This window comes from Chaetodon trifascialis, chromosome 3 (genome assembly GCF_039877785.1).
Source record: "Chaetodon trifascialis isolate fChaTrf1 chromosome 3, fChaTrf1.hap1, whole genome shotgun sequence".
Lineage (NCBI taxonomy): Eukaryota > Metazoa > Chordata > Actinopteri > Chaetodontiformes > Chaetodontidae > Chaetodon > Chaetodon trifascialis.
Window position 1 is genome coordinate 15,283,040 of NC_092058.1, and position 15,723 is coordinate 15,298,762.

Consider the following 15,723-nt stretch of genomic DNA (forward strand, 5'->3'; position numbering starts at 1 on the left):
AATAAGGTTCAGGACAAAAGTGACATATTTTCATTCAGATGTGACAATTGTGAGTTTATACAATTTTAGGCACAAGAAAGGTATTTTTACAGCGATTTGAAAAACTATACCAAATTCCTCACAACTAGACAAACAGGCTGAATAATTTGACTCTTCAAGACATGACATAATGGGGTCAACCTACTAAATGCTGGCACTGTCTGTAAAAACTATTATGAACACTGCTCTCTAAACTGTGAGTAACCTACAATGACATTTAATTTTCTGAAAGCAACAAATCGAACATCTTTTTTATTCTCTAAATTCATAAACAGTCACATGAAACAAAGCCGCCCCAGACTTTGATAGTCACTATAACCTTCTTTGCTTTGTTTTGTAGACGTACTACAAACACATAATTCTGCAATGTTGAAATGCTGTCTATTGTCTTTAATCTGAATTGCAGAAAAAAAAAACCATTATGCACTTTTGGCTCCTCTGGGTGTCCGGGGGAGCTGATTTCAGAGGTTGACTGTTCATGAACTGTTGCTGGTAAGAAAAAGAAAATACCAAAAAGAAACATTTCTCTTAAATATTCAACTGAACAAGTCTCCTATCATGAAGCTCTGTGGTATTAAAATTTAAGATGCCATGCAGAGTTCAGATCAATGTATTCAATGGGAAAGTACTTTGTAATACATGTGTGATGCTGTAAAAGAGGCACTTAAATAAAGAAATGACAAATTATACATATATATTTTATATATGTATATTATAAAATATTTTCCTCTCATTAATATTTTCCTTAAAAGCAGTGCAAAAACTAATATTAGACAAAGACTAAGGAAGGTTAGAGAAAGAAAATATGCACAGGGCAGAGCAATACCAACCTTTTGGAAAAGAAGTTACCGAAATTAATCCAAATAAAATCTAGGTGGTCAGAATGTGAGAGCCCGAATGAAAAACCAAGGGGAAAAATCAATTGATCTAATTAGGCAAAAACGGTTCTCTTGAATCGCACTGCACGTTATCTTCAAATACTGTGGAGCACCAGGCCAGTAGATTGTTGATGAGTAATCCATAGTTAGGCTACTTAATTCTCCTCACTGGATGGAAAAAGGGAAGAACAAAACAATCACAGAAATGGACATCTTTATGGATTTCAGGACATGTGGGTATTAAAAAAAAAAAAAAAAAAAAAAAAAAAAAAAAACTATAGGAACATATGACCTTAATAAATAAATATGGATTTAAAAAAGAAAGATGATGAACTTCAGGGAAATTCAGCAGATTCCAGGTTGACTACACAAGTAAGTTGATGCCCAAATGGAAAATACATCCAACTGGATCGGTCTTGTCTTGTATGAGGAAGTAGTATGTTCCAAAAATTAGGCTTCACGTAAATGAAATTACAAAAAAAGGGGTCAAACGTCAAAAAGGTATTCCACTGGTGAAAGTCAAGTAGTTTAAATCAAACAAGCTTGTACACTCGCAGACACTATGATCACTGCACATAAAATCCTCATGGGCTCATAGGCATGACATAATTCCACAATCCATTGATTTCATCAGGTCTACATATGGGAAGGCTTCATCTTTTAGTGTAACATTTCAAATTACTTTGAAAAAGTTGTCTTCTGCTCTCTGTAACATACTTTGAGTGCTCTTCTCCTTACTGAGGCCTCACACAGCTACATCCACTCTCGAGTAATCCAAATGAATGGCTGCTACACCTATCCATACTAGGGTCCACATCAGTACATCCAACATGGGGTCTCGGTATTGTGTACATCCAGGAGTGTACATCCCAACTATGCAGTCTTCGTGTGTCTTCATGGCCATCAATCCAAAACGAGAATAGCTCCACAAACTTTTCTGGTAGGTTGTTTGGATCCTCAGTGTTCTTGCAAAGTCTTCTTGGTATAGCTTCCTTATTTGGGAAAAACGTGTTTATTATACATGGTTAACCTCATCCTATAATGACTGAGATAGCCTAGGACATATGCACTGCATCTCTCTTTCTTGTGATGTGTAAGAAACATTGAATTCTTCTATCCGCTTGTACAAAACCTTAATCCAGAGGGGGTCGTATCCATGGATGCAAAAAAATTGTAAAAGTAGTCCAACCATCAGCTGTTGCCAAGAGAAAAAAAACAATTGACAACCTGAGATGGGAGATCCTTGAAGTAATTATATATTGCCTGAATAGATTCTTCAAAGAAAAGTACATCCTCCGTAATAGGGATTTACTTCCTTCATAATAGGGATTTATTTCCAGTTTCAAGCGATTCCAAGTGAAAATCAAGGTTAGATCCAATATTTAGGAGAAAAGTGTTTTAAAAAATATCCAATAGCTCCCCAAGGTAGTTTCCCACAAAATGTAATAAATCCAAAACTCACCAGGATATTCCTCACAGATGTAATATCCAAACCAGATGTCAAACCTTGAATTATAGTTACCTTACCAAATGATAATGTGTAGTTAATTTACTTCGATCCCATGGGAAAGGCGAGTCAATTATGATGAAAAGTGGAAGGATCCCTAATTACCTTTGTGTAACCCCTTGAGGCACATATCCCTCACGAATAACCCCACTATGTGTTTAGGTTTTACACCTATCCAATATCAAGATTCCCCTGGATTTTGAGGGGAGGCCGTGTCCACTTACCCATCTATTCTCCGTTCATAACGTCCCTCTCTGGTGTGAAGGGACACAGGTGGACCAAACACTGGACCAACTGTTCCCCTAGAGAATCCTGTAACGTCTCGACTGCTCGAGGGGGAGCTGTCTTCAAGGCCCCGAACAGCACTAGGCACTGACCCAGGTTCATTGTAGTCAGTCCGAAGGTCCCTGTCTCCCATCTTGTTGACAGCATTGTGAGCCTTCTGTGCACTTTTGATATCCACAAAATCCACAAAGGCTGCAACACCACCCTCTGACCCTCGCTTCCGCAGCACTTTAACACTTTCCACACGCCCATACCTGAGAGGGAATTACAATGAAAACAAAGAGGAAATTACATATACAGTACACCGGCTAACAATAGGGTAAAGATTGCAGCTGTTTCCCAGTCTGCCAGAGTGAGGCACATACAGAGCAGTCGACACACTTCATACTACATGCAAACAGTAGTGATTCGCCTCCAAGTATAAACTCAGGCAAGTTTCCACTTATGTTTCCTTTTAGGCCACCACACCAGAATGAACTGTAATGAAGAGTCTTAAACAGTGTGTGCGATCATTATGTCGGATGGTTGCGCTTGGTTTTACAAATACTGCTGAGAGGGTTGAGGTTTCTGAACAACTTAAAAGTCCTTCTGTTATTCAAACATCCTTCTCGGACCTGCCACATTACAAATGTCGATGTTTAGCAACTATAAAAAGCATATTCTAGAATACATAGCTGTCACCAGAGCACTAGCAATACGGTATCGCGGTGTTGACGGGTTTACTTACTCGAGCAGCCTCAACTTAAGTAGCGAATGATCAAGACATACATCGTTACATGGCTTTCAATTACTTCCACGAACACGGGAAGCATGCAAGCTTATGCCGTTAGCTCTCTTGCTTGCTATCTAAGCAAGGATAACATCTGATTCATCAGTTACTTGTAACTGGTCATATTAACAAGCACCACTGATTTTAAGGCAAATAACGTCAAGCAGCTCGACTACTTGGTAGCGTTTTATTATCAGCTCGGTGGGGATCACTGATCGGTCGTTGACTTCGGATTATCTACATTTTAACATTTCTGGAAAATCACTTTTGACCAGAGAAATAACTTTATGTGTAACACGTCTCCGGTGGCCAAAATAACACAAGTCATCTCTTGTTATTTGACCTGCTGTCCTGCTAACGTTAGCTGCCTTTTGGCTTGTACTGATTATGAAAACGTCTTGACTTCCCACAAAATGGTTGGTTGGCTGGGTGGAAGCTCGGCGGCTAGCACACCTAGCTTCTTGCCTACTGGTATTAGCAAAAGTTGGCCAAATCTATTAAATCGTAATCATTTACACTTCGGTGGTTCTATTCCCCGCGTTTCGGTTTAACAAATATCGATGTGCTGCAATATAACACATGCAGCGCACATGAACCCCCCTGACTTGTAAAACTTAAAAAATGCTAACGTTAGCTGCATTAGCATTATTCGCAAGCTACTCAGAGCAGCTAATGTTAGTACTGCACCTAGCGCGCGCTGCTTCGCCAACAGAGGGTCCCTCTTGCGTAACCTACCGTTTAAAATGCTCCACAATCTTCTCCTCTCGAACATGTTCGGGTAAATTTCCCACCCAAAGGTGTCTGGTTTCCCGAACCATCTTGTGCTATTCTTCCCCCCTTCACACACATATGATCTCGCACGTTTCTAATCCCTGCCGGTCGGAGGTCCGCCTGAACAAAATGAACGACGGTGGATTCCGTGAATAATCTGGGCCTGGTAGCTTGCTGTCCGTTTAGCTTTAGCTGCTGCGTCCTCGATCCATGCACGTGAACGCGCGTGATCCTCGCTCCCAGTGGTCTTGGGTACGAGCCGCTCTGGCTCGGTGTGTTGCGCGTGCTCGACAGTGACGAATAAGCACAACAGAGAGCACGCGATTTCCACAAGAGGACCAAACTACGGCCCGCGAGCAAGGTTAGTCTGCGGAGTCACTGCCTGCAAGGTAATCAAGTAGATCCCATCACGTTTTAAAGTGCCAGCGTTGGATAAATTACGAACTGAATAATTTCACAAAAGATGAACTATTCCTTTTAATAATATTAATATATAAACTGAAGTTGAGGCTGATGGTTGTGTCCACAATCATGTAAAATGTTATTGCAACCTCAGTCAAATGTGTGTACACAACAAGAACCCAGAGCTGCAAAGAAACAGTAATTTTTTCATCCATTATTTCCATCCATTATTTGTTAAATCTATAAAATGATGATCAAAACTGAATAATGGACTGTTTAGATACTATCAAAAACTAAGAAGAGCTCTGTACAGAATTGCAACAGCATTTGTAGCCTACACATTGTTGCCGACATCAACCCTGGAGTCTGACTGGCACCCCAAAAAAACAATCCTCTGTCGGAGGTAAATGGCTCACTGAGCAGATGTCTCATCAACCACAGAGTAGGTGCAGATCAGCAGGAAATGTGAATTAATCATAGCTGTTTTATTGGACAAAACCTATATTCACAAACACTCATCTTACAGTTAGCTATTAATTTGTACAAACTTTGTGCACTGATGGCAATACTGAATGATGATTTATTTTATTTATCTTTATTCTAAGCTTTTTCTTCAATCTAAAGAAAAGTCAAACATGTCCTTTTTAGACCTTAAAGTGAGACAATAGTTTCACTGAACGGCCACTGTGACCACAAGTCACAATTACTGATATTAAAGATAAATACTAACACAAACATTCAGACCTATAAAGTCAGCAAACTGACTCATTAATGTCAGTTCTACAGAAATATACCTAAACTTTGAGAACATTAGCTAATATCAGCACAGGTTATATGGCAGCAAAGCTGTGGCAGAAGAAATCCTACGTATACGAAATGAGCAAGAGTGTGTGGTTTATTTTGTGTGAATTCAATTTTTAATTTCTTTCAAAAGTCTTAGAAGGCAGAACAGATAACACATTTTCAAACCACCATTGCAATATTTAAAAATTAAAGTGTGGTGAATAAAAACGTAAATGACAAGATGGCTTTTTTCTAGAAAATATTTTTATAAATGTTTTTGATACAAAGAAATATGATTCCACAAACGTCATTTTGAGATACAGAACATAAATAACAAAATAATACAGCTGGGATCTGAATGGGACTTTAATATTATAATGTCAAATCAATGTGAATACGATTGTTGAGGCAAAAGACAGATGAATATCTTTGGATGTAATCACATTCACAACAAAAGCACCTTCAAGTTTGGTCCATGAATGCATTGGGATGTGTTATTGTGCTCTGTTACACATGATTTTATGAAAGCTCTAATGTCAGTATTGGTGCTTATGTATTTTGCCAAATAAACAAATTTTCCTCCCTTTTTTCCCTATTTCCTGTGTGTGTAATTAAGGAAATGTTATGTATGTTGGAGCCTGCCTCAAGATAAAATATATTAGTTTACTTTTATATAATTTTATATAGTTTCACTTTTTATATAAAGGGTTAAATAAAGGGTAAATGTGATTAAGAAACAGAATACTGATTGAGATTTACAAAAATTCAAATAACGTTTGCCGTATGTTTTTGCAGAGTCTGTTGCATAAATACATTTGGTGCATTTTGTAGAGTTTATTGAGTGCAAAATTATCAAGTATAAAAGAAGAATAGGATGATTTTCAGAAAGCATGATATAGTGTAAAAAAAAATGAAAGAAGTCATATTTCATCATTGTTCTATTGGAAAAAGATGTGTGACGTTTGTACTCCAGCGTTTTTAAAATGCACATGCAAAGTCTTCCTTCCCTCTCTGAAGCCAGACTTGTGGCACTTCTCCATCAGTTGCAGTTTATCCCGGGCTGTAAGGCCAGTGTTAGTGCTGGCCAGAAACCAGGCTCAGATGGCAAGCTTTGCAAAGCATCTTCCCATCCAAAGGATAGCAGCCGTGTTCGTTTGGTTCAGGAGAGAGCTGGATGGCACAGACCTGCAGGCAGTACGAAAGACTTATTGACTGCCGTGTGAGTGAGTGACGTGTGTCTGTGTGTTTGCATACATGCAAGTGTTTTTGCACAGTATACTGTTTGCTCACAGAACGCCTACCTCACATCTGTAGCAGTTCTCATGGTAGGATCGCCCCAGACATTCAACATTATAGCTGTCAGTACCATCTTCTTTTGGAATGATTAGCTGGTTGCAGGCGTTACACTTTGGAGCATACTTCCTTTAACATTGTAGAGAAAACAAACTATTAGACAAGGCAAGGCAGGTCAAACAGAGGTAATTCAAGTTGTTATGGATAAGGTGAAGACATACATGGGAATGACATTCAAAAGTATTGTTAAAAGGAGAATAAAATCAATTAGAATCTCTCCTCTTTGGTGGATTGTGTAAAAGATGTTTTTCTTGTGGTGCTTGCCATCATTTTTTTCTGTCATACCTGTAATAGTCCTGGAGACAATAAACCTCTCCAACCTCTCCCTGAGCAAAAGCTTGCTCCCCAATTTGCTGTTTACATGTAGCACAAGTAAAACAGGAAAGATGGTATGCTCGCTCCAGTGCACGGATCACATGATCTGTGATCGCTTCCCCACACGCCCAGCAAAGTTCCAGACTGGCCTAAGAGACAGAGGGACATGCTTAACATTTCTGTATTAGAAGACAATAACCACATTTTCATTTTTTGAACACTTTCCAAGCAGCCATTGGCTCCCATTTATGTCTGCATAGAGTAAAAACCAGCTCACAGAGACCTGAAACTTGGTTGAGGTAGGTAATCCATCACAATGACACTAAAAATGCAATGTTGATGGATGGATTTCAAGCGAAGTTCAAGGTCTTTGTAAGTTGATATCCATGCTGTAGTAAAATAAGGCAAACCAGAATCTACATGGAAGGTGAATGTAAAACATTATAGCAGTCTTTGGAGTAAACAAGTCAATGAGAATGCAAAAACATTTTTATGGTCCCAGAAATTTGTATTTGCAAACATCCCGTAGTGGAGGTTGCATTGACTTTACCTGGTAGCAGTCTTCACAGAGTGGGATCCCTGCCTTGTTGTAGTACTGTTTACCAGCCAGGGGAATGTGACAAGATCGACACTGGAAGCAACCGTCATGGTACGTCCTGTTTAAGGCCTCTATTGCAGGTTCGGAAAGAGCCACAGGTTTCCGACAGAATCCACACACCTCTGCATTGTACACAAACATCAAAAGTCAAAGCAGGTCATAATAATCTGTCCCCCATCAAAGTGGAACTGGGGGGTAAATGTATGTGCAAAGAGAGACCATGATACCTTTACTCTCCCAGCTCATGTCTTGCCCATTTTTAGGTATCCCGTGAGATTGTTCGTCTTGTTTTAACCCACTAGATGGTGTGCTTGTGTCCACCTTAAATGTAAAGAACATTGTCAATGCAATGCAAAGCTAAACTTCAAACTGTTATGTTTGATGCTAGAAGCAGAAAGGGAGAGGGGTGGCTGAAAGGGCTGCATGCTGAAACATTAGAATAATCCAACAAAGTTGGGGCCGGGGAACACGAATGTATGAATTTCACACAATGTTGGCCTGTTGGGGCATTCGAGTTTTGTTTAAAGTTTTAAGTTTTGTTGTTGGTCAAAACATCTCACTACACATGCCAACATGCTTTTACTGCTTTTAAGTGACACTTAAAACAGATGCAGATTCTGATTATTCTTGAATTTCTGTCACAGGGAAGAAAAAAACATGTACTCTAAAACATAAATATTTGCTTAATCCTTTCAAGTCCTTCTAACTCTTAAGGCATTTCCAAGGCTGAAGCTGTGTCAATCTTTACATTCTTTGTATTCAACGTCACAATTAAAAATACAGGGAGACTCCACCCCTTGAAGCTCTGAATTTGTAACATTTTGCCAAACTGGAAAGGAGGTGGAAACTATTTTAAGCCTAAAATAAACTTTGCTGAAATTAAAATATGAGGTGCTGGTTATGGAATTGCATAACTCAGGGATGTGAAGCAATTTTCATTCAATCCCTTATCCAACTTAATGAAAATACAACCAACAAATGTATAAAACACTGGATGCTTTGTATAGATACACACTATAGAATAAATTAAGAGAAGGGACATCTGCCCAATGTCAGACCTCCTGCTGAAACACTGTCCTGATCTTTCATTGTTCCTGCACAGAGACGGGGTGATGGGGCTTCTTACACAGATACACAGTTAGGAATGCACTCTGTTTCTGAAGGAAAATGTGTACAGTTCATAAAGTGTTTTTGAAGTTTTAGCCATAACACAGCTGTTTTTCCCCTTTCATAATGTGTTTTGCAGATGATTCTTTACAACCACCATACAACATAATACAATATCTGTAAAAGTTGTGGAAAGTTGTAATCCTTCACTGTGGGAAAAATGACTTGTCTGCTTCTAGAAAACTTTATTGAGGAAAATGTTGATCCAGTCTTTACAATAGTAAATGGCGGTGAAGATTTGCATGATGCAAATGTGACTTCTAGCAACACTGAGAGAGAATTCTGCATACCTCTCTGTTATTAAGTGGCTGTTGGCCTGGGGTCGGAGGGTGGGAGAGAGGCGTCTGGGCAGGAGGAGGTGGTGGAAGTGCTGATTCTTCAGTGAACGATGTTCCTGGAGATGAAGGCAGGGCAGCAGGAGGAGGAGGAGGAGGAGGAGGGAAGAAGTCTGGTGGCAAGAAAAAGACTTATTTCATGTGACTTTGTGGCAACTTACATAATTTTTAGACCATGAGTTTTATTTAGGTACCCTGTTTGATATGAAACCCAACAAAATATATACAAATATATGCATACACACACATACTGCCATCCCAAAAAAAGTAAATTAATAAATTAAAAAGACAAATTAAAAAGAGAAACATGGTAATATAATATGATGATGATAATGAAAACTAAAACAAGGGGCGAAATTGAAGCTTGTGATAATATGGCTCCCAGGACGTGTTTGATCCTCAAACTAAAGTGTCAACTTTTTAGCATGTTCCTTCAAAAAGGAAGACAGGTGTGATTAAATGTTGCAGCTGTTGCTCGCTGATAATACTTTATCGTTTGCATCCTGATGCCATGCAATACATCCTGAATCCATGCAGTAAGTATGGGAGGAGGGTTATGAATTTATTTCCAATTAAAACACTCTTCCACCGATTTAGCATCACACTCTTATAACACTGTCAGACTCACAATGAATGGCTTAAAGAACCAGGGATTTCTCTTTTGTTCCACGTATTCTTCTCTTCCTTGTGAACACCTGATGCCAACATTACCCACATTGCAACTAATGCGCTGACAGGTGTGTTGTGCTAGCTTTGAGCCACTAGCCTCAGTCAGAGACGAGGAGTGGGATATAGAGGTCTGGTAAGCTCACTTCTGTCTAATGCTGCACCCCCAGATTTTCTCAGTTTACAACCATGCCGTCTTCAGATCCAACAGACTCAAGTGACATCACTTGAGGAAGTTTCTCACACTTCACACAGCTTCCTCTGGGGTTACAAAAGGCTTTGTTCACATAGCTGTAGTGGAGTTCCCTTTTAAACAATAGCAGACGTCTTGTAATAAAGGTCAGGAAGGCATTAAAATTTCATTTGTATCTGGGGAGGACCCCAAACAGAGCAGTGACTTATGGTATGAGGCGTCTCACCACTTGAACAAGTGATTCAAACACACCAAACCAAAACACAGCCAGGCCCCGATGGAGTTAGATGTAGGGTCAATTTCTGAACATATTTCAGGCAATCTAAGTTTTGATATTGTCATGAGTACCTGCAGCATCTCTGTCGACTTCTTGCAGCTTCCCTCTGCTGGGACCAGGCAGGGCGGGTTTTGCGCTCTGAGGGTCTGAAGCTTGGGCCGAGGCCCCAGCGTGAGTCCGGCCTTTGCTGTCTACGCTGCCATAAGGCTCGGCCTGTGAGTGGTCCTCTGTCTTATGTCTGAGGGAGGGGATGTTGTCACTCGGCCTGACCCGCACAGCTGTGTGCTGCTTGTCTCTAGCCGGGGCACTGTGGGCTTGGAGGGCGGGCTGCTGCTGTGTCACGGTGGCTCGGTGAGGAGACGCCAGAGTGATGAAGAAAGAAGACACCATCCTTTTTGGTGGAGCTGCTGATGCCATGGCTGCATAAAACCCAGATGCAGCCTAACAGGCAGACAGAACAATTATTATGTAGACTCAAGACTGCTCGCAACATTTAATATTAATCATAGAACAGAAACGCAGAATCAAAGACTGAACACCATATTTGATCTTTTTAAGAAACACTGGAGTGTAAACAGACCAATAATGAACATTACATTTTATCCCAGTCAATAATATTTAACCTAAGTGTGAACGCCCTCTCAGTCAACTTTGTGGGAGCCCTCACTCTCACTTTAGAGAGGTAACTTCACACACTCACAGCTCTCATTATCTATAATGAATGGTTTTCGAGGCAGAAAGCACAAATTTGAATCATCTGTTTTCTTTAAACCCACTCACTCAGGCTGTGAGCTGCCATTACATACCTAGGAGGAACTGTGGTTTGAAGACAGCTCTGCCTTTTCTTCTTTCTCCTTCCCTGTTCTGTATCTCAAAACTTCTGGTTTGTTTTCCCTCCTGTAAGCTGCCACTGAGAGAAGACTTCACTCCGGTGGAGAGGGCGACTATCAGCTCAAGGCCACTCCTTTTCCTTCTGTACCTCCCTCCCCGACTCTCCCGTCCGCCGACCCCTCCTCCTTCTCTGGCTGAATGACAATACCACCTCCCTCCCGACCGTAAAAGGTGAACAGTTAATCTCTGGCAAAGTGCAGTAAAAAACATGACACATTCATCCACTATGAAAACTTGGCACATTGACACACACAGACACACACACATACATACACTGGCCTGCCTGCACGTAGACACAAAGGAAGGCATGCAACTGTTGGACAATCTAATCAAAAGAACACAGTCATACTTTTCACAACTACAATATACAGTATAATAAATGTCTCATAAGGTTGTCACCCTTAGATAGGCAAACAGAGACATGCAGCCACCTCCCACTTCTTTATCTTTTTGCCTGCCAACAGGATGTGACTGTACCTGCCTTTTCCACCAACTCTCTATCTCAAACTGTCCTCTTTCTCTCTCCCGTGCAGCTCTGCCTTATTGTTCTGTCAGCTTTATTTTCCCTACCTCCCTGATTGAGTCTGCCTCCTTTTTTCTTCTCCCTCTTTCCTTCTTCCCTTCCCCCACTACATTATATCACTTTAGCCCTGACTCACTATCAGTGTCACAAGGCATTGCCTCCGTTTGTGCCTCACCGATGTCTGATAATGTGTGATGGACTTCATTGGACCTGATGGAGCTTTTGTGTTGAAAGCGACGGCAAAGGAGCAGCAGCATTACAGCGCAATGAATCAGGGCATTGTGCAAGAGGAGATATTGGTGTTATTAGGAGAGTAGGGGGGAGGTTGGGGAGGGGGGTGCAACAGTGAGTGATGTCTGAGAGAGCTATGAAAAAGCTGCTTTGTTGTGTTTGCAGCTCTCCACCAGAGTGAGTCTAAGCACTATCAGGTCTGCTGATCAGCAAAAATATTGTGGTTAGTCTCCGGAGCCAAACCTTGAAAGGTCTACTCCCCTCCTAAGAGTCGAGAGGAAGGATGGAGCGAGAAACTAAATGTTGACTAAAACTTTCCTGATCGATGTGGGTCAGCGGGAAAGAAGAGTGAGCCAGGAATGTGTGAGAGAGGGTGAACAGGAGACGGAGATGAGGAGAGTGATGGGGGTCTCTGTTGTTCCAGCTCTGTGGAAAGGAATGCTGCGGTGATGTCACGCTTGCAGGAGGGAGCATGCCTACTGATGACACAATCCCCAGACCTCCACGCTCCGCCCCCCCAACAGCCAGAATCCTCATTAAATCCTCTGAACCTCCTCGCTGCTTCTGCGGCATGACTTTTCAATTTACTCACCAACATCACAGTATAATTTTTGGTTTTTGCTGTAATCCTCAATTTGGGTGAGCAGGGCAACAATGGAAGAGAATCAAGGGAAATGAAGGGACAGGAACAGGAAGAAACACACCAGGACAAACAGTGACAATTACATGTTCACAAATACAGCTGATGTTGACTTCCTAACTCTAAACATCTGCATGGGTGAAAAAAACTTTACTTTCCAGGGAGAAATACTGTTACTTTACCCAAATATTCCTGAGATGGGAGTAAGAGTACTCCAGCAGTACAGTTGGGGTGGGGGGGGATTGTGACAGATACAAAGAAGAGTGTGAAAATAAAAGCATATCATGAGTTTTAATCTCGTATGTATCAAGCTCTAAACACTGGATCCTACATTTCCCATAATGCAACTGGCAAGCATCTTCCTTGAGATCCCCCTGCCTTTGACATGCTACTTCTTTAAACCCTCTCATATCCAGTTTGGCTCATCCATGCACAAGCTGAGATCTTATGTAGAATGACTGGAGTGTTCCTTTAATAGATGACATATGGTCACCTTCAGTGGACCATGGAGGGCATCCTGATGATTACCATCTTGAAATGCACACACCCTCCTGACCGGTTCCTCTGCTACTCATTAATGCTTTTTCAAGCACTATTCATAAAGGAAGCATTTCTCCAAGAATAGCTGTGTGGCATATCTGATCTACTGAAGCTAAAGTATGTCTCATGTCTGACAAGTGCATCAACAAGCTTCTTAGGTACAGCAAGGAGTGCTTGTAATTAGATACCTTCCTGACCACACTGGTCTGGGACTGTTTAATCTGTTCACACTGTTTAGCTTTCATTAGCTTTCTGGGTCATCTCTATTCCACTCTATGACTTAAATGAATTTCTTGGGCTTGGTATAATTACGCTGTGTTACTACCAGCTTGGCCATCCATTTTCATGTATATGGCTTCCAGTACATGAAGCATTCAAACAGTGCAACATTATAGCATGGTAATTGCAAGCAATAGTCAGATTTGCCTGATGCAGCTGCTATATGGTGCATTGTTTCCCTCTGTTTAAAATATGACTTGATAACAGTAAGTACACAATAATGCTTTTATTATTTTCCATTAATATTGAGTATTAGCACATTTTATCATTGGACGTAGTCACTGGTGTTTGAGGTAGACTTCTGGAACACCATCAGTTGTCACCTGATGATGTTTTCCGTGTGCGTTCCCTTGTTTTGTGACTGGATTCGTTCAAGCTTGTGTCTTCTTCTTCCTAAAAATGAAGCAAGACATTAAATGTCACCTCTCATTTTCACATCTCAACATTACATTACAAATAACATATATATATAGAGAATACAAAAACAGCTGTGTTGTAGAAGTAGCTGCCTACAGTAAATGCAAAAAAAAGTGAAAGATGATTCACACAGACCTTGAGCGCAGCTTTCAGCAGGTCCTGAGAGGGCAGCAGGCAGACTGCTTCACCCAGGAAAGTGATGAGGACGTGGAAGACATCAGACCAGTCACCCACAGCCAGCATGAGCACCAGTAAGGCTCCCAGTCGCAGCACTGCAGTGTGCAACAGGGCATCTGTTCCAGTCTGCCGATTCTGATCCTCTGTGCAGAATGAAAGAAAAAGGTATTTTATGCTCACAGCAGAGTGTCTCTTGAGTAGTGTCATGCCTTCTTGTGCTCTGAGATGTGGGCTGTGTTTTTTATATAATTTGAAAGGTTTTGTTTGTGTTTTCTAATGTTACTTTTAAGGTCTCACTTCATATTCATTACTTGGTTTACTTTGTTTTCAGGTACTGTAAGGCCTGCCTTTTAGTTATTAGCATCAACATTAACATCATAGTTTTTGGGCTCCTGAGCTACATTAATGGCCACTTGGAACAGGTGTTAGTTTTGTTCTGTTTTTTCATTTGCTGTCTGTTGTGACTGGACTGACTTGTGTCTCTGTTATTTGTCGCTGTGCATGGGTGACCATACTGGTTTAATTCTTCAAAAACCTGTCCTGACAGTCACCTTGCATGTAGACCACCAACATAGTGTAGCAGAGTGCCAATGGAGTCCAAAACTTGAGAGCATCCTTTTGGGACAGGAAGTGGTCATAAACTGTAGTGGCGGAAGCCACAGTTGCTATAGCCAAGGCCAAGACAACCGCTCTTTGTAGTTTTGCCAGTATGGCGTGTCCGGAGGTCAGGAGGGTGATGCACTTCCCACAGTAACGCTCTGTGCTATGTAGCGGGTAGCGTCTGGCCACATGGCTCCACAGACTGTGGCTGACACTTGCTAGTGCCCAGCTGAGAGCAGCTGCCAGAAACAAGCTGAGGGAGCTGTGTGGAGCCCCCTGATGGAGGAAGACCAGAGTACAGGTGAGACCGCAACCCAAGGAGAACTGGCTCTGGATTAGGAGCAGGTCTGGGCCTCTGCCATTGACATCCTAGACACAGGAGCGTGAATGAAAGTAGATCAGATCAGTGTATGCTTAACACACGAATGAACACAGATAGCAACAAGCTTAAATCAATGTGTTATCAGCTGTTCTGTTCGTGTATCTGAGGCACTCACCAGCCCTGCTGATGCCCAGGCTGAAACAGCTCTGAGAGAAAACTCCAGCACTATCAGAGAGGACACCCTCGAGCCCACCACAGACAGGACGACCACAAGGGACCAGAACTGGACAACTGTTCTCCACCTCCCACTCAGAGGATTACCAGGAGAGGACGAACTCTGTTCACTTTCAGTTTCAGACTCAGAATCACTGTATGGAGGGAAAATTAGACAATGATTACACTGCACATACAAAACTTACATATGTTTAATATTTTCCCTCTTTTTTACAGAACAAACTCACCTGCATGTTTGAATGAAGTGGTAGACCCTCAGCAAATTGCACAGAACCGATATTCCACATGCACCCACTAGACCTTAAAAACAAGAATGCACCACAACCAAAACACATGCATATAAAAAAACTACTTTACACTGAGAATTTGTTTTTTTTTTATTGCCATGAAGAAGGAAAACAGCAAACTCACCTTGAAAAAAACAGTCTAGTGGGTTTGAATTAAAAGGCGTCCATTCAGGGGTACCCAGGATCCAGGAGAAGGGAAGAAACATTTTTATGTTTTCCTCGTCTCAACAAGGACACTATGATC

At 41.3% G+C, this 15,723-nt stretch overlaps 3 protein-coding genes across 6 annotated transcripts in view; all 3 read right to left on the reverse strand.

The window, feature by feature from the left end:
• Nucleotides 1-4,493, reverse strand: part of LOC139329343 (msx2-interacting protein) — a 19,280-nt gene extending 14,787 nt beyond the window's left edge. The window contains exons 1-2 of one of the 4 annotated variants that reach the window (XM_070959616.1): nt 4,214-4,493; nt 2,649-2,963 (exon numbers count right to left, since the gene is read on the reverse strand). In XM_070959616.1, coding sequence (XP_070815717.1) covers nt 2,649-2,963; nt 4,214-4,296 — 398 coding nt within the window. In that variant the 5' untranslated portion in view covers nt 4,297-4,493. Of the gene's footprint in view, nt 1-869; nt 2,964-4,213 lie in introns of those variants that run through there. The other 3 variants (XM_070959618.1, XM_070959617.1, XM_070959619.1) reach the window with 3 other exon arrangements.
• A 1,766-nt stretch (nt 4,494-6,259) lies between these two features.
• On the reverse strand, nt 6,260-11,277 carry fblim1 (filamin binding LIM protein 1). Its single transcript, XM_070959620.1, has 8 exons — nt 11,145-11,277; nt 10,410-10,779; nt 9,158-9,315; nt 7,928-8,021; nt 7,653-7,822; nt 7,073-7,251; nt 6,736-6,856; nt 6,260-6,619 (listed from the first exon to the last, which is right to left on the reverse strand). The coding sequence occupies exons 2-8, from the start codon at nt 10,753-10,755 to the stop codon at nt 6,509-6,511; spliced, it is 1,179 nt and encodes a 392-aa protein (XP_070815721.1). The 5' UTR covers nt 10,756-10,779; nt 11,145-11,277; the 3' UTR covers nt 6,260-6,508.
• Nucleotides 11,278-13,754: 2,477 nt separating this feature from the next.
• LOC139327779 (transmembrane protein 82-like) lies at nt 13,755-15,685 on the reverse strand. The gene is made up of 6 exons (XM_070957743.1): nt 15,604-15,685; nt 15,420-15,492; nt 15,134-15,326; nt 14,588-15,005; nt 13,995-14,179; nt 13,755-13,835 (listed from the first exon to the last, which is right to left on the reverse strand). The coding sequence occupies exons 1-6, from the start codon at nt 15,683-15,685 to the stop codon at nt 13,755-13,757; spliced, it is 1,032 nt and encodes a 343-aa protein (XP_070813844.1).
• Nucleotides 15,686-15,723: the final 38 nt, after the last annotated feature.

Excerpts from the sequence above, each read along its gene's own strand:
- LOC139327779 (XM_070957743.1), bottom strand. The coding sequence starts at position 15,685 with ATGTTTCTTCCCTTCTCCTGGATCCTGGGTACCCCTGAATGGACGCCT. Across the intron at positions 15,327-15,419 it reads CACTTCATTCAAACATGCAG|TGATTCTGAGTCTGAAACTG; the intron begins GTGAGTTTGTTC and ends CCCTCCATACAG. Across the intron at positions 14,180-14,587 it reads GTTGGTGGTCTACATGCAAG|AGGATCAGAATCGGCAGACT; the intron begins GTGACTGTCAGG and ends CATTCTGCACAG.
- fblim1 (XM_070959620.1), bottom strand. The coding sequence starts at position 10,755 with ATGGCATCAGCAGCTCCACCAAAAAGGATGGTGTCTTCTTTCTTCATC. Across the intron at positions 9,316-10,409 it reads AGTCGACAGAGATGCTGCAG|ACTTCTTCCCTCCTCCTCCT; the intron begins GTACTCATGACA and ends TCTTGCCACCAG. Across the intron at positions 6,620-6,735 it reads AGAACTGCTACAGATGTGAG|GTCTGTGCCATCCAGCTCTC; the intron begins GTAGGCGTTCTG and ends TACTGCCTGCAG.